The 25,121-nt window shown below is 54.7% G+C and overlaps 2 protein-coding genes across 4 annotated transcripts; both read right to left on the reverse strand.

The window, feature by feature from the left end:
- SNX15 (sorting nexin 15) lies at positions 1 to 13,417 on the reverse strand. Of its 3 annotated transcripts, XM_036326723.1 has the most exons (9): positions 13,200 to 13,417; positions 11,227 to 11,262; positions 10,932 to 11,052; positions 4,074 to 4,189; positions 3,809 to 3,977; positions 3,364 to 3,507; positions 1,191 to 1,235; positions 837 to 1,094; positions 1 to 548 (listed from the first exon to the last, which is right to left on the reverse strand). In XM_036326723.1, exons 1-9 carry the CDS (start codon positions 13,296 to 13,298, stop codon positions 442 to 444), a joined length of 1,095 nt encoding a protein of 364 aa, XP_036182616.1. In that variant the 5' UTR covers positions 13,299 to 13,417; the 3' UTR covers positions 1 to 441. The 3 variants fall into 3 exon arrangements, with proteins under 3 accessions (XP_036182616.1, XP_036182617.1, XP_036182618.1); XM_036326724.1 differs by lacking the exon at positions 1,191 to 1,235; XM_036326725.1 differs by lacking the exons at positions 1,191 to 1,235; positions 3,364 to 3,507.
- A 3,315-nt stretch (positions 13,418 to 16,732) lies between these two features.
- On the reverse strand, positions 16,733 to 24,389 carry ARL2 (ADP ribosylation factor like GTPase 2). The gene is made up of 5 exons (XM_036326727.1): positions 24,231 to 24,389; positions 20,135 to 20,245; positions 19,872 to 20,034; positions 18,450 to 18,530; positions 16,733 to 17,192 (listed from the first exon to the last, which is right to left on the reverse strand). The coding sequence occupies exons 1-5, from the start codon at positions 24,293 to 24,295 to the stop codon at positions 17,058 to 17,060; spliced, it is 555 nt and encodes a 184-aa protein (XP_036182620.1). The 5' UTR covers positions 24,296 to 24,389; the 3' UTR covers positions 16,733 to 17,057.
- Positions 24,390 to 25,121: the final 732 nt, after the last annotated feature.

Raw genomic sequence — 25,121 nt, forward strand, 5'->3', positions numbered from 1 at the left:
TTGTAGTCCAATAAAATTGTATTTTTAGATACTTAAGCTTCATTTTCACCTGTCACCGAACATTATTCTTTTGATTTTTTTCAACTATTTAAAAAATGTAAAAACCATTCTAGCTCACAGGCTTTACAAATAAAAAGGTGGTGGGCCAGATTTGGCTGCAGGCCGCAGTTTGCAGACCCCAGTTCTAGAAGGATAAACAGAAAGTTTAGAGCTACTGCCCACACATCAACAGAGACAGGCAGGATCAAAGGTGTGAGTCCCTGATTCCATGCTGGCGGGTGTGGTCAGGGAACTGAGAAGTCATTATTTTTCTCATTCTTGGTCCAGTTACATACAGAAATGGTCTCTCGAGTTACAAGACCAGGAGATAGGGCAAGTTCCAGGGAGAGGAGAAGGGGGTGGCTGGCAGTGCTGGAGTCCGGGGGAAGGGTCCGCTCCCTCTCAGGGTGGGACTTTGGACAGGTGCCGGTGCAGGATTTCCTCTGCCCGCTTTAGGTACTCGGCTGCCTTCTTCTTCACTCCTTCCCGCCGGGCAGGCGATGGGTCACCTGTGGAGAGAGAATGGCTCAACTGAGCTACTGGGTTCAGAACCCCTGTCTAGACCCTTATCCCTCACAAAGCATGTGTCTTTCCCCTTCCCTGGGGATCAGATCTATCTTCCCATTTTATAAACAAGACAACTGAGGCCACAAGAGGCAGAGAAACTGCCCAAGGCTTTACAGCTTGTCAGTAAGGAGCAATTCTCATCCTTGACTTGCTTGTTCTTCACTTTCCCTTCCCTTCACTGCACCATCTGGGACCCCAGGCCTGACCCTCCTCTCTCCAGTCCTACTCACCGGGGACTCCCTGAAGCAGGATGTGCACGCCGTCCCGGTAGCCCTGCAGAGCTGCAGCGTAGGCGCCTGCCTTCTCATCCCGCAGGGCCTGGGTGATGAGCTCAGTGGCTTGGCTCACATAGGCAGGGGTGGGCCCTCCTTCCTTGTCTTCTTCCTCCTCCTGTCCTCTGGGCTCCCAGGCTTCCTGGTCCAGCCTCTCAGACTCTGCCTCCATTGCTGTCAGCTCACCTATGTGGGTAGGACTGGGGCCTGCACCTTCTGCAATCAGATATGGAGGACTCAGGCTACACTGGCTGTCCCTTTCCCAGGGCCTGCTGCCCACCCCCAGACCTCTCTTCCCATTAGGGGACCAACCTGGCCCCGGTGGGGAGAAGCAGTGCCTGAGCAGTTCCGAAGCCACTGTGCATGGAAAGGTAGCCATGATCTATTTGACTGGTGGAGTTCATAGCTTTTGTAAAAACAGCCTTCCTTCCTAATTCTTTCTTTAAAGTCCACATTAACTTTAGTTTGCAAGCTCTGGGTCACTAGTCTTACTTTCCCCCTGACTACAGCTGATCTATCAATCCAAGAATTCCCTCAATAAAGTTTAATTGAAGGATGCTAGACCAGCTACGCCAGGCCAAGGGTACAAATACTCCAAGCCTTGGAATCTCAGGGCTTTTAAAAAAAACAAACAAACCAAAAACACCCATATTTTTATTGATTTCAAAGGGGAAGGGAGAGGGAGAGAGAGACAGAAACATCAATGATGAGAGAAAAATCATTATCAGATGCCTTCTTCATGCCCCCACTGGGGACCAAGCCCGCAATCTGGGCATGTGCCCTGACCAGGAATCGAACCTTGACCTCCTGGTTCATAGGTCAATGCTCAACCACTGAGCCATGCTGGTCGGGCTTAGGGCTCTTGTTGAGGCCCCATATGTGAAGACCCTGGGTAGTAGGTATCCTCACATTCCAGAGAGAGGGCTCATATACCCCCAGGATTGGCAAAGAGGTGGGTGAACATCTCCTTTGTAGCTTATACAAAAGAAGACTAGAGATCTGGTGAATCTGTGATAAAAAAGCTTTTGAAGGCAAGGTGCAGGATCAAGAAGCACCATGGCACACCGCTGGCCCAGAGAGGGAAGTGTGGGTATCTCTCCAACCCCATCCAAGTGACCCCATGAGCAGCGCAGGGCTTCCTGCAGGAAGGGAAGATGCCATCTCACTTCCCAGCTGTGCCTGCATCCCTCTGCGTCGCTAATGGAGAGAAGGCAGAAGAGTTCTTGGGGTGCCCTAATACTTGAGTTCGGGAGTTTGGTGTGAGATGAAGAGAGAGTGCCATGCTTGTCTGGAGCTTCCGATGCTCAGAGGCCCACAAGAGCAGGGCGAGAAGTTGAGGCGGCATCTGAGCAAAGTGCAGTTCCTGGCTTTGGGGTCAGGGTTTGTGAGTTCTCGCACAGGCTGAGGGATGTCTCACGGGAGCCACCTTGGAGGACTCAATAGGGCTCCTGTCTAGGCGTCTGGCCACCGGGCAGCCCAGGTTGGGGCAAGGCAGAGTATTTGGACACCTGCCCCTCAGAGCCGGCACATCAGTCCCAGTGACACCACTCCTGCCTTGTCCCCCCTAATTCCCTTCTCCTCCCCAACCCTGGAGGGGCCGGAGCAGGAAGGGGAGGGAGCAAATTAGAGGAGCAAAAGGACCCTCATACCCTTGGCCACCAAGGGCCTGGTCACCAGGACCAGGGGCCAGGCCACCAGTCAGGACTGAGCAGGGTCGAGGGGGTGAGGGTGAAAACCGGATGAGAGACCGAGGTCCCGGTTTGGACCAGACCTGAGGGTGAGAGAGCTCAAGTGTCTGAAACTGATCCGAAAGCTAAGTACCTGCCGGAGGTCACCAAAGGAAGAATAAGAGAAGCCAATAACATGGGCTTAAAGGCTGTTGAGGAATCCAGATGAAACGGATTCATGATGATCCCTAGGTGAGACCAGCCCCTTCAACACAGCAGCTGCAGGAGCAGCATAAACGCAGAGAATTCACCACGGAGAGATCCAGGGTCACAGAGTCCAGGACTGTCGGGTCCCCCATTTCAGTGCCAGGAGCTCAGGACCTGGATCTCCATGGGGACCCCTTCCATCTTGGTGCCCCCACAGGCCAACAGCTTCTCCAGGGCCTTCCCCTGCTGCTTCCTGAGCGCAGGCCTCACCCGCCTTGACCAATAGGCCTCTCCTGACTTCAGGCCCTGAGCCAGCCTGAAGCAGGGTGGCCCCTGCTCCTTCCAGAGCTTCTGCAGGGCGAAGATCTCCCCTGGGAAGTGGCTTATTACATTCCTCCATGGTTGCTCACTGCACAAGGGCATCCAGCTTACCACGCCCTGGCACAGGGCGATGGGACCTGCTTCTAATTCTCCTGGAGGCTGCCATTTGCCCACAGAGGGCACCTTTCTCAGACTTACACGGGCACCACAGCCTACCTGGTGGCACTGCCTGCCTCCCTTCCTCTGAGCACCTTCTGCCCAGCCCTCCCTCTGATTGTCCCAGCTGTTACCTTCCTTGGAGAAGGGGTCGAAGAGGGCAAGCTCGGCCTCAGTGAGGGGGCCTCGGGCAGGGGAACTAGACGCCTCCTCGGTGCTCCCACAGTTAAAGAGAAGATCCAGGGCCTCCTGGGCTGGGCTGGATGGCAGGGGGTCGGCTGAGGAATAGATCATGGGTGACATTTATGTCTGCCCTTATTCCTTCACAGCTTTCAAAATGGAGCTATTTCACTGAATCCGAGCAGCAACCCTGAGTGTAGACAAGCCCATTCTTAGGGTTTGTACCCATTTACAGATTAAGAAACTACAGCCTAGGTGCCCTGTGCAGAGCTCCCGGCGGGTTAGTGGTAAAAGAGCTGGAACACACCCCAGGCTTTTCACTAAGATCACTGAGGAGGGAGTGGGCCCCTGCCCCACTCTGGACCCACCAGCCTTGGCTCCCTCCCCCACCCCTAATACCTGGCACCTCCAACTCCTCAAGGCCCCTCTTCTCTGTGGGGAGTGGCTGGGGTAACCAGGACTCATCAGGTGGTGGTTGGAACTCCTCAGGAGGCGGTGTGGGGATCAGAGGGGGTGGCAGGATGTGCAGGTCCCTGGACACCGGGGAGGGCCGTGTCACCTCCCCACCCTGCAGGAGAGAGCCCAGCCGGGAGGAGTCACAGAGTGCAGCCGGGAGCAGGAAGGGTTCCCAGGTGCGGGGGAGGGGTCGAGCAGGTCCACATACCCGGAAGAACTCCTTGAGTTGGGGGCTGTTGTTGAGCGCGGGGATATGCACAGTGAAGCGAAGCAAGTCCTCAGCCCCTTTTCGCCGCTCCTCAATCACAGAGGCTTCGAACCTGCCTGCAGCCCCCAAGAGAAGGAGCAGGAAGGGAAGCAGTGACTCACAGGGCCTGTGGCCCCCAGGCCACTTCTGGTTCTGCCTGAGAGGATCTGAACAGCCCATCTGAGCTCCCCATTCTCCCAGCAATCATCCCCGACTCCTCCAAGTGGAGGGCACTTGAAAGAAGGGACCGATCCCTCCGTTCATCCATTTACCAGATGTGTACTGAACACCTACTATGTGCTAGGTTCATAAGGTGAGTGAGCGAGAAGCAAGCTCTCTGCTCTCATAGATATCACATCCTAGACAGGGGGAGGCAAGCAACCATCAAGAAGCCAAATAATTTCAGATGGCTTTGATGTAATGAGGGGCAAAGTAAGGCTCAGAGAGGGGAAGAGACTTGCCCACGGTCACACAGCAAGCAGCCCCCTTTTATTACAGTTTCACTGCTCTGTTCTAGGTAGCTAACTCTAGCTTCAATACCATGCTGCCCTGCTGCTCTCCCCACTGCCTGGCACAGCCTGCCAGCAGAACCTTGCTGCAGAAAACATCTCATGTGATTCTAGAGAACCAAGTGCAGATCAGCCTCATCCAACAGAAATATAATATGTAACTTACTATATTTTACAATTTTCTAGTAGCCACATTTTAAAAAAGTAAAAAGAGCCCTAGCCAGTTTGGGTCAGTGGATAGAGCGTCCGCCTGTGGACTGAGGGGTCCCAGGTTCTATTCCGGGCGGGGGCACATGCCCAGGTTGTGGGCTCAATCCCCAGTACGGGGTGTGCAGGAGGCAGTCGATTAATAATTCTCTCTCATCATTGATGTTTCTATCTCTCTCTCCCTCTCCCTTCCTCTCTGAAATCAATAAAAATATATTTTTTAAAAGTAAAAAGAAACAGATTAATTGTAATATTTTCTATTCAACTCAGTATATTCAAATCATCCTCATCTGAACATATACTCAATACATAAATTGTTGTGATGGTTTACATTCCCGCCTGTGTCTGTGACCCAAACAGCCCATCATATCTCTAGCGCTGCCGGACACGTGTGGCTCATGGCTACTGTTTTCGGACAGGCCAGGTCTACTGGAAACCTGGGTTTGTGGGTAGGAATTCTGGTTCTGTCACTTACAGGCCCGGCCCCTCCATTTCCCTGAGCCTCAGTTGCCTCATCTTGAAAAGGGTGCTAATTGTTAGGTCGGAGAGAGCCCAGGATCGGATACATGCAGACATGACAAGATAATGGACTTCCCCTGGAATTTCTCACAGATCAAGGTGCCAGACACAGATACCAGCTTCTTCTCCCTGAATTCACATACCCCCACACAGATAAGAACTTCGTCCTGAATATTCCGCCCATTCCCTGCAGCAGAGAATTCCTCAGCTCATGTCCCCGCCCCTCACCCAACCGCAGTATAAAAAAGCGCCCCCCCTCCCTGTTGGTGTGAATCCACGTGCCCTGTCCTTGGGGTACGTGGGTCTCCCGGGGACGCAGAATAAACCTTTTCCTTTCCTTTCTTTTCTGATTCACTGGACTCTATTTCTTGCGCCGCCTCCTGAGCCACCTAACCTAACATTTGGTGCCTTGAAACCCGGGTGGCGCGAGCACTCCCTTTGGCCGTCCCTCCACGGCTCTGGGTGCCCGCCTCTCCCTCCTCGTGGCTCTGGACCCATCAGGACCTCATCTCTTCAGCTCAGCAACTTTTCCCAGTTTGGCAGCATCAGCGGTGAGTCCCGCCCCGCCCCGTGCCGGTCCCAGGTGGCCGCCCGCCCGCCGGCATCTCTGTCCGTAAACCGTGGCCACGTCAGAGATTGCCTCTCCAGACCCTTCCAGGAAGGCTCCTCCGGACCTGGGGGGGGTAGCAGGGACGCCTCTACCCCGCCCACGGTCCCTCCGTCCCTCCGTAGCGTGGGTTAAACCGCTGGGACGCCAGCCTTTAGCCCCGCTACAGGCCACAGGGGTCAAGCACAGGGGGAATCCAAATTCCAAACCTGACCTGAGCACACCTCTAGGGTGCCTGCTCGCTGATCTGGCTAAACGCTGGGCCTGCCCCGGACCTGCGTCCTCAGTATGAAAACGGGACCCTGACTTTACCGTCACACCGACCTCAGTAATTTCTGCCAGCGAATTGGGAAATTTGCCCAAGTCTCTCTCTCAGTCTCTCTCAGTCTCTCTTTAAGCCTCTCTCCATCTCTCTGCGTTCCCCGTCCCCCCCCCCCCAAAGTTCCTTCCGCCATTTCTCCTCCTCCTGTCCTTCCTCCTCCCTCCGGGCTGTCCCTGCGCCGTGCTGCTCCCCGCACCGCTGAGCCCGCGGTGTGTGTGGTGCATGTGGGGGTGGGTTCATGTGCTGTGTGTGGGTGGCGGAGCGCCGTAATCATCATCATTGTCTCTGTGCTCTCCGACCCCCCCTTCACCAGAGGCCACCACAAATTCCCCCGGCATAAGCCGCCGCTCTCCCACCGGCCTCGTGCCCCTGTCCGTCCACACTCTCCCCTCCTCCCTCCCTGCCGGACTCTCCTCCAGCCACGCCTTCCGTCGACCCCTGGCCCCGCCTCCCCTCTTCTGCCCGCCCCACAGCGGCCGGGAACTCAAACCGCCTTTTACAACCCCATGCCCTCCTCCGCGCAGTTGGTCTGTCCGTCCGCGCACCGCTGCAGCCGCTAAAGCCGTAGCCACTGCGGGAGACGGCAACTCAAGTCCCCTGCCGCCTCTGCCTGCTTTCTCAGTCGGTGCACACACGCCTCCGTAGGCTCTACCTTCCTTCTGTCCTTCCTCCTCCGTTCTGCCCCTGGGAGGTTGCAGCTTTTAAACTCAACTGCCAATACCTCTCCCAAGCCCACCCAGGCCACCTCTCCCGCGCTATCCCCTCCCCTTACAGCCTGCCTTAGTAACCAGTACCCCACGCAGTGCCCTCTGTAAGGTCTAACCGTCCGCCTTCCGCTGAAACTCCGCCACCATGACTGCCAGCACTTTAGTTCACAGGTGGCCGACCAGTTTCCTTTGCGAGAGGTTGCAGCTGTGCTCTCTTCAGACCCTCTTAACGAGAAGCTTCCTTCTCCCCTAGAGCCCAAATCCTAAGAACGTCAGCTCCAAAACGGCCTCTCTAACCCGACCTTTAAGGTCTTTATTAGTCCTCAAACCCAGGTCCGAGATCGAGTGAAAAATGGCCTTGAAGGTTCTTAATGCCCTGGAGGAGCAGGCACAGTCAGAATGGGAGGCCTGCCTTCCACAGGAGGTAGACCTGCAGACACGCCTTAGTTGTTTGTGGCCCTGAGGTGGACGGCAGCCGCGCATGGTCCCAAGGGGGCCGTGCGCGGTGGGGGTGCAACGAAAGGACGCACACCGCCTGGAGAATGCTTCAAATGCGGAAATGAAGGCCACTGGGCAATGCAGTGCCCCTGGCCCCGAGCTCCGACCAAGCACTGCCCGGCGTGAGGTCAAAATGGTCACTGGAAGAATGACTGCCCTGGAAAAGTGGCGGGCCCCTTATGCCTCAGCATGGGGGGACCACCCTTCCAGTCCAGGACGACCCGCTGGCCATGTTGGAACTGGCTGAAGACTGAAGAAGCCCAGCCTCGATGACTCCAATCTCCTCGCTGTGCCTTGGGTCACAATGAAGGTAGTAGGTCACCTTCCCGGTTGACACGGGGGCTGCCTTCTCTGTCCTGCCCTCCTTTTTAGGGCCCCTTTATCCTTCCAAGATCTCGGACATGGGTGCTGACGGCAAATCCACCTGCCCTCTGGCCACTGGACCCCTTCCCTGCCTCCTTGATAATAGCATGCTCCATGCCCCTGTTAGGACGAGACATCCTCACCATCCTAGTGGCCACTCTGCAGCTCACTCTGAGCCCTTCAGCTTCCCTGCCCCTCCCACTCCTGGCCCCCTCCCTTTACAGGGACAAAGATCCTCCACTGCCATGCATCCCGTCATGGGGCCCAGTTGTCCCAGACCACAGTAGCCTAGCTCAGTCTTTGCCTAGCTCAGTCGTCGCCTACCTCAGTCTTCGCTGTGAACGCCTTTTCTCCTTCTCTCCGCCACAACTGTCCCCTCCTCTGAACTGAAAACTGCTCTGACCTCGCCCCATCCCCCTCCACCCTCCCCAAAGGAAAAATGCGGCAGTTTTAAAATCCAAGCGGCTAGAGGCCTGGGAACAGGCTGCGCGACCTGCTCCCTCCCTCTCCGCCTTTTCTCCAGCCTCCAGGTCCCTGGCTTCCACTGCTCCTTCCATTTTCCTTTGGATATCAGCGCATTTTAATGTTTTCTCCCACTTTCGTTGCAATACCTACCTCTCTCAGGCTCACCGAGTGCCTCCCACCATCCCCGAAGAAGATTCGGCGACACCATCCAGGACCGGATGACACATTCCTCACAGGCTCTTACCTGGCAAGGGACCCTCCAATTCTGCTCAGGTTTTTCATATTTTCAGGTGAAACGGACACGGAATGATGAGGGAGTCATCAATTCTACTGTCTGGATGGGAAATCCTCTAATGTCGCTCTCTACGAACCCTGGACCTACTCCTATGCCCACCCTCATCAACACAACTTCCCATCTACTCTCTAACATCAATCCCTCCTCCTCTACATCCTGCTGGATTTCTGTCACTGGCTTGAACCCTCATCATAGCCACTCAATTCCAACCTATTGAACCATCTAACTAAACTCTCTCTAGAAATTCGCAGCTCCTGGCCAGACCTCCTGCCCATGGCCCTGACCAAACTCCGGCTACACCAAGGAGCCCCATTTTCTTGAGCCCTTTTGACTCTTCTTGCTCAACCACCGTCTTCTTACTGATCCCCCTGCCCTGGGTACGTATCTCCCATATCTGTCTTTAACCAGGCAATTGCTCCGAGAACACGAGAACAGGTTTCTGCCCAAGCCAGAGCCGACCGAACAGGACTCCCAAGACCAGCCCTTCATCCTGGTGACTCGGTCCTCCTTAAGAACCTACAACCACAAGCCTTGGAGCCTAGGTGGGCAGGACTTCACACTGTAATCCTCACAGCCCCCACTGCGGCCAAGCTGCTTGGCGACTCCAGCTTGACGACCTGTCCTGGCACCGCCTCTCCAGACTCAAGAGGACCCCGGAGCAGCATGACATCTATAAATGTGAGGTGTTGGGCCCCACTAAGGTCTGCCTTAACCGCCCTCCCCTCCCCCTTCTCCTCCTGGCCCTGAGCAACCTACATCCACCCCCACCCGCTTATGTGTGGAGGTTCAAGGTCCGTGAAACCTACTACCAGAACGGCAAACAAGTCACCCGGTAGCGGAACCCAGCCAGATGTAATCAAGATGTCAACACCTATGGGGTTGCCACAGAAGAGACTATCATACCACATTGCAGCCAGTCTCACCAAGGCCAGCCCAGGTACCTTCTTTTGGTGCAACGGCACCTTAAGGAACTGCATGAACTCCTCTGACCCCAGGCCTTGCTTCGTGGTCACAGTAGTTCCCCAACTAACCTTGTATGGAGAGTCGGAGCTCACTGGTTGCTCCCTCCATCCCATCCCTGGACCCGCTGGGCTGCCTTCCCCCCTGTCATTTTAGGGGTGAGTATCGCTGCCTCAGTAGGCCTCACTGGGGGGACCTCGGGAACAGTCTGGTCACTGCTCAGTACTTTAATGACAAGCTCCAGTTAGCCCTGGAGTCTACTACCGCCTCTTTTTAGCCTCCCTACAGTGACAAGTGACATCAGTAGCCCAAGTAGCCCTGCAGAACCAGCTCGCCTCAGACCTTCTGACTGCAGAAAAAGGAGGAACCTGCATATTCCTTCAGGAAGAATGCTGTTACTACATCGAGTCCGGAGTAGTGGAGCAAAACGTAAACGTACAGACCCTGACTAAGCTGACTGAAGAACTACATGCAGGACACTTCCAGGACAACTCTCCTTCCGGCTGGTTCCAAAGCCCCTTAGCCACCTGGGTCCTACCCATGATAGGGCCCCTGATTCTCATCTGTGTTCTTTTTTCTCCTAGGCCCTGCCTCCTCAAGTTCATCCACTCCCGGATTGCGGAGATGTCACACGTGAATGTGAATCAGCTCCTGCTCCATCCCTACACTCGGCTCCCCTCCGATCTGCCTCTGCCTAACCCTGGCCTTTAAACGCCCCCCTTCGCCGCCCGTGGTCAGCTGGAAGCAGCCAGAACGAGTCGCCGTCCCTTATCACCAAAAGGCCGGGATGTTAGGTCGGAGAGAGCCCAGGATCGGATACATGCAGACATGACAAGATAATGGACTTCCCCTGGAATTTCTCACAGATCAAGGTGCCAGACACAGATACCAGCTTCTTCTCCCTGAATTCACATACCCCCACACAGATAAGAACTTCGTCCTGAATATTCCGCCCATTCCCTGCAGCAGAGAATTCCTCAGCTCATGTCCCCGCCCCTCACCCAACCGCAGTATAAAAAAGCGCCCCCCTCCCTGTTGGTGTGAATCCACGTGCCCTGTCCTTGGGGTACGTGGGTCTCCCGGGGACGCAGAATAAACCTTTTCCTTTCCTTTCTTTTCTGATTCACTGGACTCTATTTCTTGCGCCGCCTCCTGAGCCACCTAACCTAACACTAATGAGGGCAGGAATGGTAAAGCGTCTGACACAATCAGGGCGAGGCTCCGGTGAGCCTCCAGGTCTCCATCGGTAACAGGCCAGCTCCCAGGGCCCTCCCAGCCCCTGGAATGTCTCTCCAGCCCCCGCCAGCAGAGGCCCCCTGTGCCCAACTCTTCGACCATCTTTGGCCTGAATGCCTAGAGCCACTCACCAAACACCTGGGCCCGCGGGAAGGCAGGGAACTCCTCCAGGCGGCGGAAGAGGTTGCGGTGGGTGTAGGCCAGGTCTCCGTGCAGCTTGCGGAAGTCGCTGTACCGCTTCCAGACCACCACCTAAGAGGAACGGGGACCTGACTGGCCCAGCAACGTGGGGAGAGGTCCCCCTCGCCCCCCGCCCGGCCCAGGGTCAAGGGGGCTGGTGTCCGCACAGAGTTACCAGCTGCTGCTCCTTTGCTGTTTGCAGATCTGGAATGGGGGAATGGGCCCCCTCCCTCCCAGGAGCCTCACCTCTTTGACATCCTCTGGGTCTCTCTTGGAGGTGAACTGAGGAAGAAAGGCAAGAACCAGGTGAGACCAGAGACTGGCACCTGCCATCCCATCACCCTGTGAAATCCTAGGGTGCCCCAGGTACCTCCCAGCTCCCCTCCGAGGGGCAGCCAGTGGCCACTGGTATCCAGGTGACCTGGCTTTCAGGCTTTGCGTGTAACCTGGGGCCGTTTTGCTATCATGCACCTCGGTCTCTTCATCTGTCAAATGAGAGGCTCCCTATAGGCTGCTCCAGACTCCTGCATCCTCAGCCCGACTTTCATGTCAGCTCCTTCAAAGGGCCAAGTCCCTGCAGCTTCTCTAAAAAGTGGGGTTCTGTCCCAGGAGCCGCTCCTTCCTAAAGGAGGGAGCCTCTGTGGATGGACACTCCTGGACAAAGACAAACCATCACTGGGGCTGTGACCCCTGGTCGAGCAGACAGGCCTGAGGTAGTAAGAAGACTCCAATTCACTGTTTTGTTGGTAATAATTTGACAATAACATCCTACAGCTTGGAGTACTTGACAGTTTTCAAAGTAGAAGCTTGTTTTAAAAACCATTGAGCAATATGTACCTAACAAAGGACTCATATCCGGAATACAAAGAACTACAAAAAGATAAGACAAACAACCCAACTTCAAAAATCAGGCAGAATGGGCAGAATACTTGGACACATCCCTCAGAAAAAGACATATGAGTGGCCCATAAGATTATGTTGTGATGTTGTTGTCTTTTGTTAATCCTTACCCAAGGATATTTTTCCCATTGATTTTTAGAGAGAGTGGAAGGGAGGGAGGGTGGAGACAGAGAGAGAGAGAGAGAGAGAGAGAGAGAGAGAGAGAGAGAGAGAGAGAGAGAGAAACATTGATGTGAGAGAGACATATCAATTGGTTGCCTTCCACACGTGGCCTGACTGGGGCCTGGGACCGACCTGCAAACCAGGTACATACAGGGAATCAAACCTGAGACCCTTTGGTACGTGGGCTGACACTCTACCACTGAGCCACACTGGCCAGGGTGCCAATAAGATTATGAAAATACACTCAACATCATTTCTCATCAGAGAAATGCAAATTAATACTCCAGTGAGATATTCCACACCCACCAAGAATGGCTAAAATTAAAGATGCTGATGATAGCAAGTGCTGGCAAGAATGGGAGTATAACATGGAACTTTATTATTTTTAAAAAATTTACATTTATTGATTTTAGAGAGAGAAAGGGGGAGAAACATCAATTTGTTGTTCCACTTATTTATGTATTCAATGGTTGCTCCTTTTTAAAAAAACTACTGTGTGTGTTTTTTAATTGATTTCAGAAGAAGGGAGAGGGAGAGAGGCATCCATGATGAGAGAGAATCATGGATGGGCTGCCTCCTGCACGCCCCCGACTGGGGATCAAGCGCACCGCCCGGGCATGCGCCCTGACTAGGAATCGAACCCTGACCTCTTGGTTCATGGGGTCGAGGCTCAATCACTGAGCCACACCAGCCGGGTGAACTATATGAATTTTTAAAGTCATAGACAAGTTTTTTTTTTTTAATACTATTTTAAAAATAAACTCTTTAGAGTGCTTTTATGTAAATATCCAACAAACCAAAAAACAAAACTTACTTTGAGAGATTGGAGAACTAACTAATATTTGGGTGGAGCCAGAGCGTTCATATTAATTTAAAGAAATTCACAGCCTGATGCCCAGACACCACACTTGGGGCGTGGGCACCCCAACGCTCAGGTCCAGGAACTGCAGTCCACGCCCCTTTAAGAGGACAGCGCCCTCCCATGGCTCCGCCCCCTGCCGGCGGCAGAGGCCCCAGAAGACTCGCACCTACACCTCCGCTTAAAGGGGACGCCTATTTCTGTCCGCCAAAAAGGAGCCTGCAGCCGCGACCTGCCTTAAGGTCCAACACGGCCCCTCTCGCGTTGAGACCGTCAGGTGCCCCTGGCCCCGCCTCACCTGCGCGGTCACTTTATACTCCGTGTAGCCCTTGGGGTGCGTCCGGGGGTCGGAGACGGTGTAGTGCCGCAGGAAGTCGTCCTTCGCTCGGCGGGACATGGCAGCCCAGCCGGGGCGAGCCGCCCGCCGCCCCCGCCCCTCCGGGTCAGCCGCTGCCAGCCTCACCTCTCGCGGGCCTGCGCCCAGCAGCCTCCCGCCCAGGGAGCTGGTCGCAAGTGACGGCGCCGTTCGCGGTCTGGCGCGCGGCCAAGGGAGCGTCTAAAAAGGTCTGGTAGTTGGCAAAGCGTAAACTGGGTGATCTGAGGCTAAGATGGGGAGGTTGTCCACCCATCCGAGAGTGACCCTCATCGCACATCTCCACACGGCTTCTCCGCTGCTTCCCAATCCCCTTGCATCCATTCGCCCAGTTTTTTGGTTTTTTTTTTTTTTAATATATTTTATCTTACAGAGAGGAAGGGAGCGGGGTAGAGTTAGAAACATCGATCAGCTGCCTCCTGCACACTCCTTACTGGGTATGTACCTGCAACCAAGGCACATGCCCCTGACCGGAATCGAACCTGGGACCCTTGAGCCCGCAGGCCGACGCTCTGTCCATTGAGCCAAACCGGTTAGGGCCATTCGCCCAGTTTGTATTGTGTCCTATATGTGCCGGACATAGCTCAATTCTTTTCCTGTCTCCCTCCCTGGGATTCCCTAGTTCATGTTTTCTGGAAGGATGGGGGGAGCAAAAAGAACGCCGGAGAAGCACGTTGGTGTCAAGGGTGCTGAAGTTCCATAACGACTCGAGCCTCAGTTTCTCATCCCTAGAATGGGGATATGATCATAGACACTGTGGGTGTTTCTTTCCTCCCTTCCTGTTAGTATCATTTTGGAGGTAGCTCTGTAGTATGTGTAGCCCTTCAGCCTCCTGCTCCGGAATCTAAAGGTGTCACCTCCTTTTCTTGCCGCAGGTCCCAGGTGGGGGTGAGGGACTCTCTCCTGAGACCTTGAATCTCTAGTGAAAGACAGAGGGCGCAGTGCCTGGCAAGGAGACCAAGGTGTCCCTGGAGTACAGTGCTGGCTGTGGACTGGCTGCCCAGCCTCTGAAGCCGTCTGTTTTCCAAGCCTGGACATCCAGTCTCCATCGGGAGGCCGTGAGTCCCCAGTATCCTTCCAAGAAATGTCCTTCCGACCAAAGGCAGGTGTGCTCTGCTCCGGGGGCAGGCCGTCACGGACCCTGACTATGGGCGAAGCACTTTCATCTCTTGTTACGAGAACTCAGCTGTGTGGACACTGTTTCTAGAAAGAAACACACAGCAAAATCCCAAGTCAGACCCTTGGAAACTCAGAAGTGAGGTAGTTCATCTAGGAGGGGTTGGGGAGTTGGCTGGGATGGGGTTCCTCTAAAGACCCCTTTAGACATGGCTGCTGCTCCCCAGATCTTTCTGGGCAGGGCTGTGTCTCCAAGTCTCCTTGTCACCCATCATGACCTCCCTTCCTGGCCCAGTGGCTCCCAATGCTCCCCTTTCTGCTTGCTTTCTTCCGCCCCTTCCAGAGCCTTTCCTATCTAGATCAGCGGTCTCTGGCCTTCTCCAGATCACCAAACTCCACCGGCTCTGTTATTGGGAGAAGCAAACAGAAGAGCCTGCGAAGAAGGTAGGGAGAGGGAAGCGCCGCCAGCGTGCAGCTGCAGGGAGCTGCTCCCCACATTCGCCCTGCTTGACCATGTGACGCAGACTTTCGGCCACAGCTCCAACTCCCCGTCCATAGGCCTTTGTGAGGAGTATAATAGCCTTGTTATTTTCCTGACGTGCATAATTCGCTCTTTAAATCAAGGATGATGCTGACTCAGGGCCCCCAGGAGGACCTGAACACGGGTGACTCACCCAGACCAGTGGATGGCTGAGTTCACATTGCTTGGGTCTGTTTGAGCTCCCACTGGCTCATATGATGATAATTATAGCTAGCTTTGTACAGTGCTTAAGACACGAGACACCCACCCGTCTGGTCCTCATCACAACCCTAGGAGGTCGGCACCATTTTCTTCGTAGATGGGGAAACTGAGGCCCAGATGGGTTAGGTGATTTGCTCAGCATCTTCCAGGGAGGAGCACAGCTGGGGTTTGGCCCCAGAGCCTGGGTACGTGCGCTCAGCGCAAGATTTGGGAGTGTGATGGCCATGGTGTCCGTCTTGCATAGAGGACAGGGCAGGCGGTTGCACTGTTCCACCCTGAAGGACAGTTGATGTTTTTTAAGGGTGTCCACCCAACTCCCACCTCCCTTCTTTCACCCTAACAGAGCCCAGATTTTGCACAGGTTTCTACCCCTCCAGGAAGGGGTCCCAGAGCTAATTCAGGAGGAAATCCAGTGCCTCCTCCTCCCTTCCCTTGGCAGAACTGCCCTGCTCTCATTAGACCCTCTCCCTGCAGTTTGCATTTTAAGCAGAGACAAACACTGGAAGCAGTTACAGGGCGAAGTGTGCTGGGTCCAAGTCTCAGCGCCCCCACTTCCTCGCTGGGTGGCTCTGAGCAAGTCATGTGGCCTCCTGGAGGTGCGTGCCCACACCCTGCCATTGGAATACTGAGTCTGTACTCCTCAGGCCATTCTCCAACGTGACCGGAAGTGCAGGTCTCCGGACAGAAGCCTGCAGGGTAAGCAGCCACGTTGAGGCCACAGCACAGGTCCCTGTGGAACATCCGTCCGTCCTGCTATCCTGGGCGCCCTCGTTCCCATCTTCCTCAGACCAGCCCCTGCTTCAGAGTGCCCCAGGGCAGCGGTTCTCAACCTGTGGGTCGCGACCCCTTTGGCGAACAACCCTTTCACAGGGGTCGCCTAAGACCATCCTGCATATCAGATATTTACATGACGGTTCATCACAGTAGCAACATGACAGTTATGAAGTAGCAACGAGAATAATTTTATGGTTGGATCGCAACATGAGGAACTGTATTTAAAGGGCCAGAAGGTTGAGAACCACTGGCCTAGAGCCTTCAGGAAGGCCCCTTCCATGCTCTGCTCTTGGTCAGCTCCTCCTGCTTGTGTCCTAGGCACTCCCTATTTCCCAAGAGCCCTTGCTCTTTATTCCTGTCATGTGATTTCCTCTGCTTGAACCTGTGCTGCCTTGTGCAGCCTGCAGGCTGTCCACTGCATGTGGGTTCCTGGCTGCTACAGGAAGTTGGGAGCTGAAATTCAGCCCGTGTTCCATTCAAGAAGCTGTGAGTCCTGATGTACGGGTGTATGTGTACCCTTTTTCTAATCCATACCTCTGAGGATAGCAGTCGCTCTGTTAAACTGTCCTTCGCTTTCCTCTATCCAGAAAACTCCTACTCATCCTATACTCCCAGCTTTAATGTCACCTCCTCTGGGAAGCCTGCCTGGACTCTTCCAAATGGCAATAACTGCAGCCCGGTCCTATGCTTCTATACTCTGCATATCCCTTAGACACAGCATCAGTTAACCCTCTGACTGAAATGATCTGTCCCTTTGTCCCCCGCTGGACTGTGGTCCCTAGGTGGTCTCTAAAGCTGTTGAATTAGCAAATGACTCAGCCAGGAATCAGGACAAGGAAGAGTTTATTCTCACAGCTGAGCAAGGACGAGGCCCATAGTCTCGATAGCAGCAGAGGCAGCCCCCTCCCAGCCTCAGCCCTTGCCTCTTGGTCTGGCAGCTGCAGGGGGGCTGGGTCATGAGCCAGGGTGACAGCCAGGCAGCGGCCCACCTGCCATAGGATCTGGGCTGGCCATGGGGCAGCAGCAGCAGGTTACGGAGGGGCGTGGAGTGTTAGTTGGGCTGGCTGACTCCCATCCTCCCATGGGTGGTGCTTGGTGAGGGTCTGGGTTAGGGGGGGCCCGGACTGCGAGGTGGGGGCACCTGGAGCGGCTCAGTCGGCTGTGAAGATGCGGCTGGAAATGTCATCGAGGAGCCAGTCGATGCCAGGCAGCAGGTTATCCCCTGTGACCGCGCTGCAGCCCTGGATGCACCAGTGGTGGCTTCGGATGGAGTCCAGCTCCAGGGCCTGAAAGGGAGGGAAGTGCTGGTGGGGCCTGGGAAGCTCCCAGCTGGCCCGCAGCTCCTCCCCTCTCCTGGCCCAGGGGAAACGGGTGCTGTCTCCAGGTCCCGCCCTGGGAAGTTCCCCTGCTCCCCAGTGAAGATCCCCCGGGCTCTCTGCACATTGTCAGGCCAGCGCTACCCCTTAGGAAGAAAATAGCAACATAGGCGTCCAGGCGTCTGTTAGGGTCCAGGCCTTGTGCTGTGGCCCCACAATGTCCTCTCATCAACTCCTCCCAAGGCCACACTAGCGAGCACCTGTGCTGGCCACTGACCGAGGAGGAAACCACAGCTGAGAGGTTAAGCAACCTGTCTGAGGCCACACAGCCAGTAAGGAGCAGAACCAACGATCTAACCCAGCCGTGGGCAAACTACGGCCCGCGGCTGGATCCGGCCCGTTTGAAATGAATAAAACTATTGAAATAAAAGACCGTACCCTTTTATGTAATGATGTTTACTGTGAATTTATATTAGTTCACACAAACACTCCATCCATGCTTTTGTTCCGGCCCTCCGGTCCAGTTTAAGAACCCATTGTGGCCCTCGAGTCAAAAAGTTTGCCCACCCCTGTTTAACCCCACTCTTTCTCATTCTGGTGCTGAAGCTCCAGAGTAAAGGTTAAGACTCTGGGGTCAGAAAGGCCTGCGTTTAACCCTGGCTTGTTGGCTGTGTGACCTTGGGCCAGTTACCTGACCTCGCTAAGCCGGCTTCACCATCTGCGGAATGATAACAGCTCCCACTTCATGAGGTGGTTGTGGGACCTGAATGAGTGAACCAGGCAAAGAGCCCCGCACACAGAAAGCACTCACGCCTTGGCGACTGTCACCCTGTGGAATGACCTGTTTGCAGTCTGCCCCCCTCCAGCCTGTGAGGCACTACTCTTCCTGATGACGGAATCTCCAGGGCCCCGAAGAGGTCCAGCCACACAGCAGGCTCACAATGCCCTAGCCAGTTTGGCTCAGGGTGTAGAGCGTCAGCCTGCGGACTCAAGGGTCCCGGGTTCGATTCCGGTCCAGGGCACATGCCTGGGTTGCGAGCTTGGTCCCCAGTAGGAGGTGTGTTAGAGGCAACCGATCAATGATTCCCTCTCATCACTGATATTTCTATCTCTCCCTTCCTCTCTGAAATCAATAAAAAATATATTTTTTTTAAAAAATAAATAAAATAAATTAAACAAACACATGCCCCTTTCCCTCCATGGGCCTGTGCCAGGGCCTGAACTCACCTCTCGAATGGCGTTAGAAGATAGTGCTCCAGGCAGGTCCTGCTTGTTAGCAAAGATGAGGAGGGTGGCTCCAGCCAGGCGCTGGGGAGACAAACAGGGGGACGGGGCTCAGAGAGCAGCTCGACTTCTCATCTAATTGCCCTGAGCATCTGGAGTCGGAGACCAACCTGGAAAACCGGGGCAGTGCAGCGTGGAGGTGGGAGTGGGGAGGGCAGTGTGGACACTGCCGTTGAGGCCGGGCGCTCATGGAGTGATGGAGCCCTGGGCTGGGCCAGGGCCCTGGTTCTAGTCCAATAAGCACCCAGTGGGCACCTTTCCCTTCCATGCCTGTTTCCTCTTCCATAAATGGGCAGGGGGTGATGGATAACATGATCCGAGAGCCCGTTGTGGTCTCGAATGCTCCACCTGATGAGCTGACGTGTAAAATAAAGGCCCAGGGTCTGCTGGGAAGGGCCTTTCCCGCTTGCACGTCCATGGAGCCCTTCCACTGCCCCACTGCCCTGCCAGGCCGCTCTGCCTCCAAGTCCAGTTATTCCTTCCACGTGCTCAGTCCTGGGAGCTGCTCCACGTGGATGGGTCTGGCTCGCGCTGGGCATCTGATCTCACTGGACTGCTCGACACCCTGGGAGGCAGCTACTGTTATGCCCAGTGACCACGTGTCCCCGTGTGCCCGGGACAGCCCCGTTCATGCCTGTTGTCCCCTCATCAACTCCCTCTTTCCCTCTCAAAAGTGTCCCTGTTTCATCTAAATGCAGTGCAGTTAACTAGATCAAATCCTGGAACAGAAAAAGGGCATCAGGGGGAAAACTGGTGAAATCCAAATAAAAGCCTATGTTACTCTTCCAAAGTAGCTTCCCAGGGTTACTCTCAGTTTTGACACACAGTGATTATGGAAGATACCAACATGGGGAAGCAGGATAGTCTTTCTTCATTATCTTTGCAATTTTTCTGTAAATCTAAAATTTTACTTTTTATTTTTTTTTTAAATTTTACTTTTTAAAGTGTTTTGGCCCAGACAACAAATTATAAGATCACTCTAATGATAATGCCCACCTTAGAGATGAGGAAGTGAAGGTTCAGAGAGGTTAAGGGCCTTGCCTGAGGTCACACAGCGAAGAGGCTAACTCCTGAGCCAGGCTCCACTGCTTCCCAAAGCTTCACACACTGGCCTGCAGTCATCCTCCCTAAAGCTGGGTTGGAGGTGGGGAAACTGAAGCTCAGGGTGCTGAAGCAGTGACATCACAGGCGTGTGAACTCGGGCTCGGCCCATAGCATGAACTACCTGTGGCCCATGGGGCACGGGCTCAGGGGATCTGCTGAGGGAGGTGTCCACACGTCCCTGCACAAGGCACTGGGGCCTGGATGCAGGTGCAAGCCCGGCTCCCCATCCCTCCTTCCCGTTCAGCCAGGCCCCCTGCCCACCTCCTCCACCAACAGGCTCTGGAGCTCCCGCTGGCAGTCCTGCATGCGCTGGCGGTCGGCGCTGTCCACCACCCAGATGAGGCCGTCCGTGCTCTCAAAGTAGTTCCGCCAGTAGGACCGCAGGGACTTCTGGCCGCCAACATCCCAGATGTTCAGCTTGAATCTAGGCAGGGAGCGGAGCGGGTGCCTGGAGGGTCAGTCTGGCCCCTTCCCACCCTCCCCGCCTTGCTCTGGGCTGGCCCGCCTACAGGGACCCCGCTCACCCTCGGTGCTCCAGAGTCTTGATGTTGAAGCCCAGGGTTGGGGAGATGGTGTCGATGTCTTCTCCATTGAACTTCTTGAGGATAGTTGTTTTGCCGGCGTTGTCCAGGCCGCTGGGGCGCACCCGGTTAAGGAGAAACCCCCTCTCTGCAGGGTGGTGACTCGGTGACAGTGCCCCTCTTATGGGACAAGTCATTTCCCACCACCTATCAAAATCCCTTGAGCACATAACCGACCCACGATAAACGTGAAAATATCAAGAAACAAGACTCTTATCTTCTGACCAACGGCTCCTCAATGAGCGCCATAATATTTGCTGAATACCCACTAAGTGCCAGGCCCCCTTCCGGTGCTGGGGCGCCCTGGAGTCAACGTCCGCCCTAGTGGCGCTTAAGTAAGGTCTTGTGTGGAGGCAGCGATAGAGTGTAAACCAATGAGGACGTTCTGTCAGGTCCTGGTGAGTGTTAGACAGACAACGAAGAAAAACACAAGGAATACACGGGAGAGAAACCAAGATGGCGACATAGGTTAACGCCGGAGATTGCTGCCTCGAACAACCACTTCAGAGATATAACTAAAGGACAGAACAGGCATCATCCAGAGCCACAGGAAGGCTGGCTGAGTGGAAATTCTACAACTAGGAGGAAAGAGAATATCATACCCAGACTCAGAGGAGGCGCACTGCTGAAGTGAAATACTAAGGTGCGGAGTGCGCACGGAGCGGGCTGGCGGCGGAGGGCTATCGGGAGGGAGTTTCAGACTCTGAGCTCCAGATCCGGGCGAGTCTCTGGGGACCCAGACTCAAATGGGAGAAGCGGGACTGTCTGGCTTCGGTCGGAACTCGAAGGCAGCTTTCTCTCCGAGGTTTGCAGCAGTTGCGGGGACTCTGAGAGGCAGAGCCCCTAGGGACGGAACTGAGAGCCGCCATAACTGCTCGCTCTGCCCGCCCTGTAGATCCCCGGGGACCCGCCCCGCCCAAGCCCTGCACAGAGCCATTTGCCGGATAGCCTCAGGCAAAGGCTAGATTAGCACCGCCCTAGAGATCCAGCACAGAAGCTCTCCCACTGCAGACACAGCTGACTCTCATAGCCAGTTAGCCTGGAGGTCAAATCACCCCTGGTATTACCGACAACAATCAAGGCTTAACTACAAGGCTGCGCACAAAGACCACTAGGGGGTGCACCAAGAAAAGATAAAAAAATGCGGAGACAAAGAAACAGGACGCAAATGTCAGAAATGGAAGATATAGAGCTCAAAACCACACTTTTAAGGTCTCTCAAGAACTGTCTAGAAGCTGCTGATAAACTTAGTAAGGCCCTCGAAAAGACTGGTGAGACCTCCGATAAATGTAGTGAGATCCTCAAGAAATCTAATGAGACCCTCGATGTTGTGATAAAGAACCAACTAGAAATTAAGCATACACTGACTGAAATAAAGAATATTATACAGACACCCAACAGCAGACCAGAGGAGCACAAGAATCAAGTCAAAGATTCAAAACGCGAAGAAGCAAAAAACACCCAACTGGAAAAGCAAAATGAAAAAAGAATCCGAAAATATGAAGATAGTGTAAGGAGCCTCTGGGACAGCTTCAAGCGTACCAACATCAGAATTATAGAGGTGCCAGAAGATGAGAGAGAGCAAGATATTGAAAACCTATTTGAAGAAATAATGACAGAAAACTTCCCCCACCTGGTGAAAGAAATAGACTTACAGGTCCAGGAAGCGCAGAGAACCCCAAACAAAAGGAATCCAAAGAGGACCACACCAAGACACATCATAATTAAAATGCCAAGAGCAAAAGACAAAGAGAATCTTAAAAGCAGCAAGAGAAAGAAACCCAGTTACCTACAAGGGAATACCCATACGACTGTCAGCTGATTTCTCAACAGAAACTTTGCAGGCCAGAAGGGAGTGGCAAGAAATATTCAAAGTGATGAATACCAAGAACCTACAACCAAGATTACTTTATCCAGCAAAGCTATCATTCAGAACGGAAGGTCAGATAAAGAGCTTCACAGATAAGGAAAAGCTAAAGGAGTTCATCACCACCAAACCTGGATTATATGAAATGCTGAAAGGTATCCTTTAAGAAGAGGAAGAGGAAGAAAAAGGTAAAGATACAAATTATGAACAACAAATATGCATCTATCAATAAGTGAATCTAAGAATCAAGTGAATAAATAATCTGGTGATCATAATAGAATCAGGGACATAGAAAGGGAATGGACTGACTATTCTTGGGGGGGAAAGGGGTGTGGGAGATGCGGAAAGAGACTGGACAAAAATCGTGCACCTATGGAAGAGGACAGTGGGTGGGGAGTGAGGGCGTAGGGTGGGGCGGGAACTGGGAAGAGGGGAGTTATGGGGGGAAAAAAGAAGAACAAATGTAATAATCTGAACAATAAAGATTTAATTAAAAAAAAAAAAAAAGGAATACACGGACGAGGTGCTGGAGCGCAGGCGCCAGGGAAGGCCTCTCGGAGGGCCTCAAGGTTTTTGCAGGAGAGAACCACCCTCCTCGACCTCCTCACACTGACGGGGCCTGCAGCTGCGACGGGGCCCAGGCCCTGGACTCAGCAGCCTTTCTGCTCACCTGACCTAGCAAGTGACTCAAGCCAGTGACATGGGGGTGACAGAGCACCTGTCCCGAGACCCAGCCTTAGCCCCTGATAATTGGCCACGGATGATCCCCTCACCTCCCCACCCCCCAACTTCATCACCCACATTTCCTTCTCCACTGGATCATTCCCCTCAGCGCACAAACTCTCTGGCACCTCTGCCACCTTAGAAGCAAACATCCTCCTTTCTTTAAAAAAAATTTAAATTTCAGGCCCCAGGTGATGAGCAGCAGGCCAGTGTCGGTGATGCTGCTGCAGCCCCCCAGCTCCAGCAACTCCAGGCCCCTGAGCTACTGGGATCTCTTGATCCCTTTTCCCCGAATCCCTTTATGTCCCTCCCTTAACAGCGACTCTCCTCAAAACCTCTGCATTCTCACCTCCAACTTCTCTTCTGCTCTTTCTGGAACCCACGAGGCTTTTGCTCCAACTTCGTCCCTGCAACTGCTCTCGCCAAGGTCAGTCCCTGAAGAATCCACCCGGGCTCCTCCTGGGAGGAGTTTGCATCGCTGTCCCTCTGCTTTAAAGAACGTCCCCAGATGTCTACACGGTTCCACCCTCACCCCCGTCTGCACTTTCTCCACGCGGCCTTCCTTCTCCATCCATACTATACACTTCCTCATTTATGTTATTAACACCCCCCTCCCTCCAGCATAACAGACTGGCCATGAAGGTGGGAGTTGTTTATTTTGCTGTTTTACCCCAGCCCCTAGGACAGTGCCTAGCACACAGTTGGTGCTCAGTATTTCGTGCATGAGTGAATTCTGTGTCCTCCTCGAGGTTCTTTAAAGCAGACATGCTGTGAATATTGTTTTCGAGTTATTTGCGTAGGTAAATGTCTTCTCTCCCAGCTAGCGGAGTCGGAGTCGGGGTGAGGGCAGCCCAGCTCTGGCTCTCAGAGTCGCCCCCCATGGGGCCTGGGGCCGAGCAGGGCGAAGAGCGCAGACGCCTGTTAATGGGACTCGGAAGGTCGATGGGGCCCTCGGGGTCCACTGACATCGACGGGCCGTGGGCAGCACAGGCTGGACAGCTCGACCCACCCGCGAAAGGACCCTCGCGGAGGCGACACCCGCTGCTCCAGGAGCTGAGGGCGGGGCGACCCCGGGATTCCGATCTTGAGGGCGGGGCCGCGGCCTCACCCCTCGGGCGGGGGTAGGAGGGCCGAGCCGAGGACAGCGGCCCCACGCTGGGCCAGACCGCCGGGTGGCGGCGGCCGAGTCACTTCCGGGCCCCTCCCCCTACACTGGGACACCTGTCCCGCCGCTGCGCCCCAAGACCCCCAGCTTTGGCCTGGGAACGGAGCCTGCTCGCCCCGAGCCGCTGGTTCGGCCTCCCCCGGCCCCCCCGCCGAGTGATTGGTAGGACCCACGTGCGTGACGCACAAGGGGCAGTTGGCACCCCGCGCCCGGTAGGGGGCGCCCCGCACCGCCCGCCCGGCCGGGCCCCGCTACCCTGGCGGCTCCGGCTTCCGGGAGGATACAGCATGAGCAGCCGCAGCTCCCGCTCTTTCTGCTTCATCTTCTTCAGGATGGTCAGGAGGCCCATGGTCCCCGCAGCCCCCTCCCGGCCGCTGTTTCTTCCTAGTCCGGGACTCCTCTCCCTGCTCCTATTGGCTATCACGCCCACCGACAGCACAGCCTATTGGCCGACCCCTCGCTTAGTCCCGCCCTCGCTCTCACGTGACCGCGAGGTCGCCGAGCCGGGCTGCTCGGGCCCCTCTGGTGGCGATGGGGGCTTCCGCGCTGCCACCTGCTGTAACCCTTCGCACCCCGAGGCCTGGCGTTCCGAGGGCACCGCCATTCCTCCCTCCCCAGGACCCCAGGCTCCGCTGGGGACGGAAACCTGAAGTTCCTGGGTTTGTCTTGGCTGCATGGAGAGTAACCGATAGCCCCGGGATTGCCGCCGAGCTCATCCCGGGGCCAGTGTAAGGCTCTGTTCCCCAGAAACGTGGTCCAGACCTTCCGCATCTTGGGCCTCTGGCGTCATCCTGAACCTGCCAGTCACAGGGCCTCCCCTTTCCCTGGCACCTGGAATCCTGGAGGGTGAGCTTGGGGGGTGTTTCTCCATGGAGCAGTGGTTCTCAACCTTCCTAATGCCGCGACCCTTTAATACAGTTCCTCATGTTGTGATGACCCCCAATTTCATTGTTACAAATTGAACATAATTAAAGCATAGTGATTAATCACAAAACAATATGTAATTATATATGTGTTTTCCGATGGTCTTAGGCGACCCCTGTGAAAGGGTCGTTCAACTCCCAAAGGGGTCGCGACCTACAGGTTGAGAACCGCTGTCATGGAGGATGAACGTGCCCCCTAGGGGGCATCTGGAAATGTGCGATGGCGTCATCCTGTCACAGGTCAGGGGGGAG

The sequence above is a fragment of the Myotis myotis genome, unplaced genomic scaffold (assembly GCF_014108235.1).
Source record: "Myotis myotis isolate mMyoMyo1 unplaced genomic scaffold, mMyoMyo1.p scaffold_m19_p_10, whole genome shotgun sequence".
Taxonomy (NCBI): Eukaryota; Metazoa; Chordata; class Mammalia; order Chiroptera; family Vespertilionidae; genus Myotis; species Myotis myotis.

Coding starts and splice junctions, on each gene's coding strand:
- ARL2 (XM_036326727.1), bottom strand. CDS start 24,295: ATGGGCCTCCTGACCATCCTGAAGAAGATGAAGCAGAAAGAGCGGGAG. Junction 18,531..19,871: donor AGAGCCTGTTGGTGGAGGAG/GTGGGCAGGGGG, acceptor TTGTCTCCCCAG/CGCCTGGCTGGAGCCACCCT. Junction 17,193..18,449: donor CTTCTAACGCCATTCGAGAG/GTGAGTTCAGGC, acceptor CCTCCCTTTCAG/GCCCTGGAGCTGGACTCCAT.
- SNX15 (XM_036326723.1), bottom strand. CDS start 13,298: ATGTCCCGCCGAGCGAAGGACGACTTCCTGCGGCACTACACCGTCTCC. Junction 3,508..3,808: donor TGAGGAGTTGGAGGTGCCAG/GTATTAGGGGTG, acceptor TCTATTCCTCAG/CCGACCCCCTGCCATCCAGC. Junction 1,236..3,363: donor CGACCCCTTCTCCAAGGAAG/GTAACAGCTGGG, acceptor TTCCATGCACAG/TGGCTTCGGAACTGCTCAGG.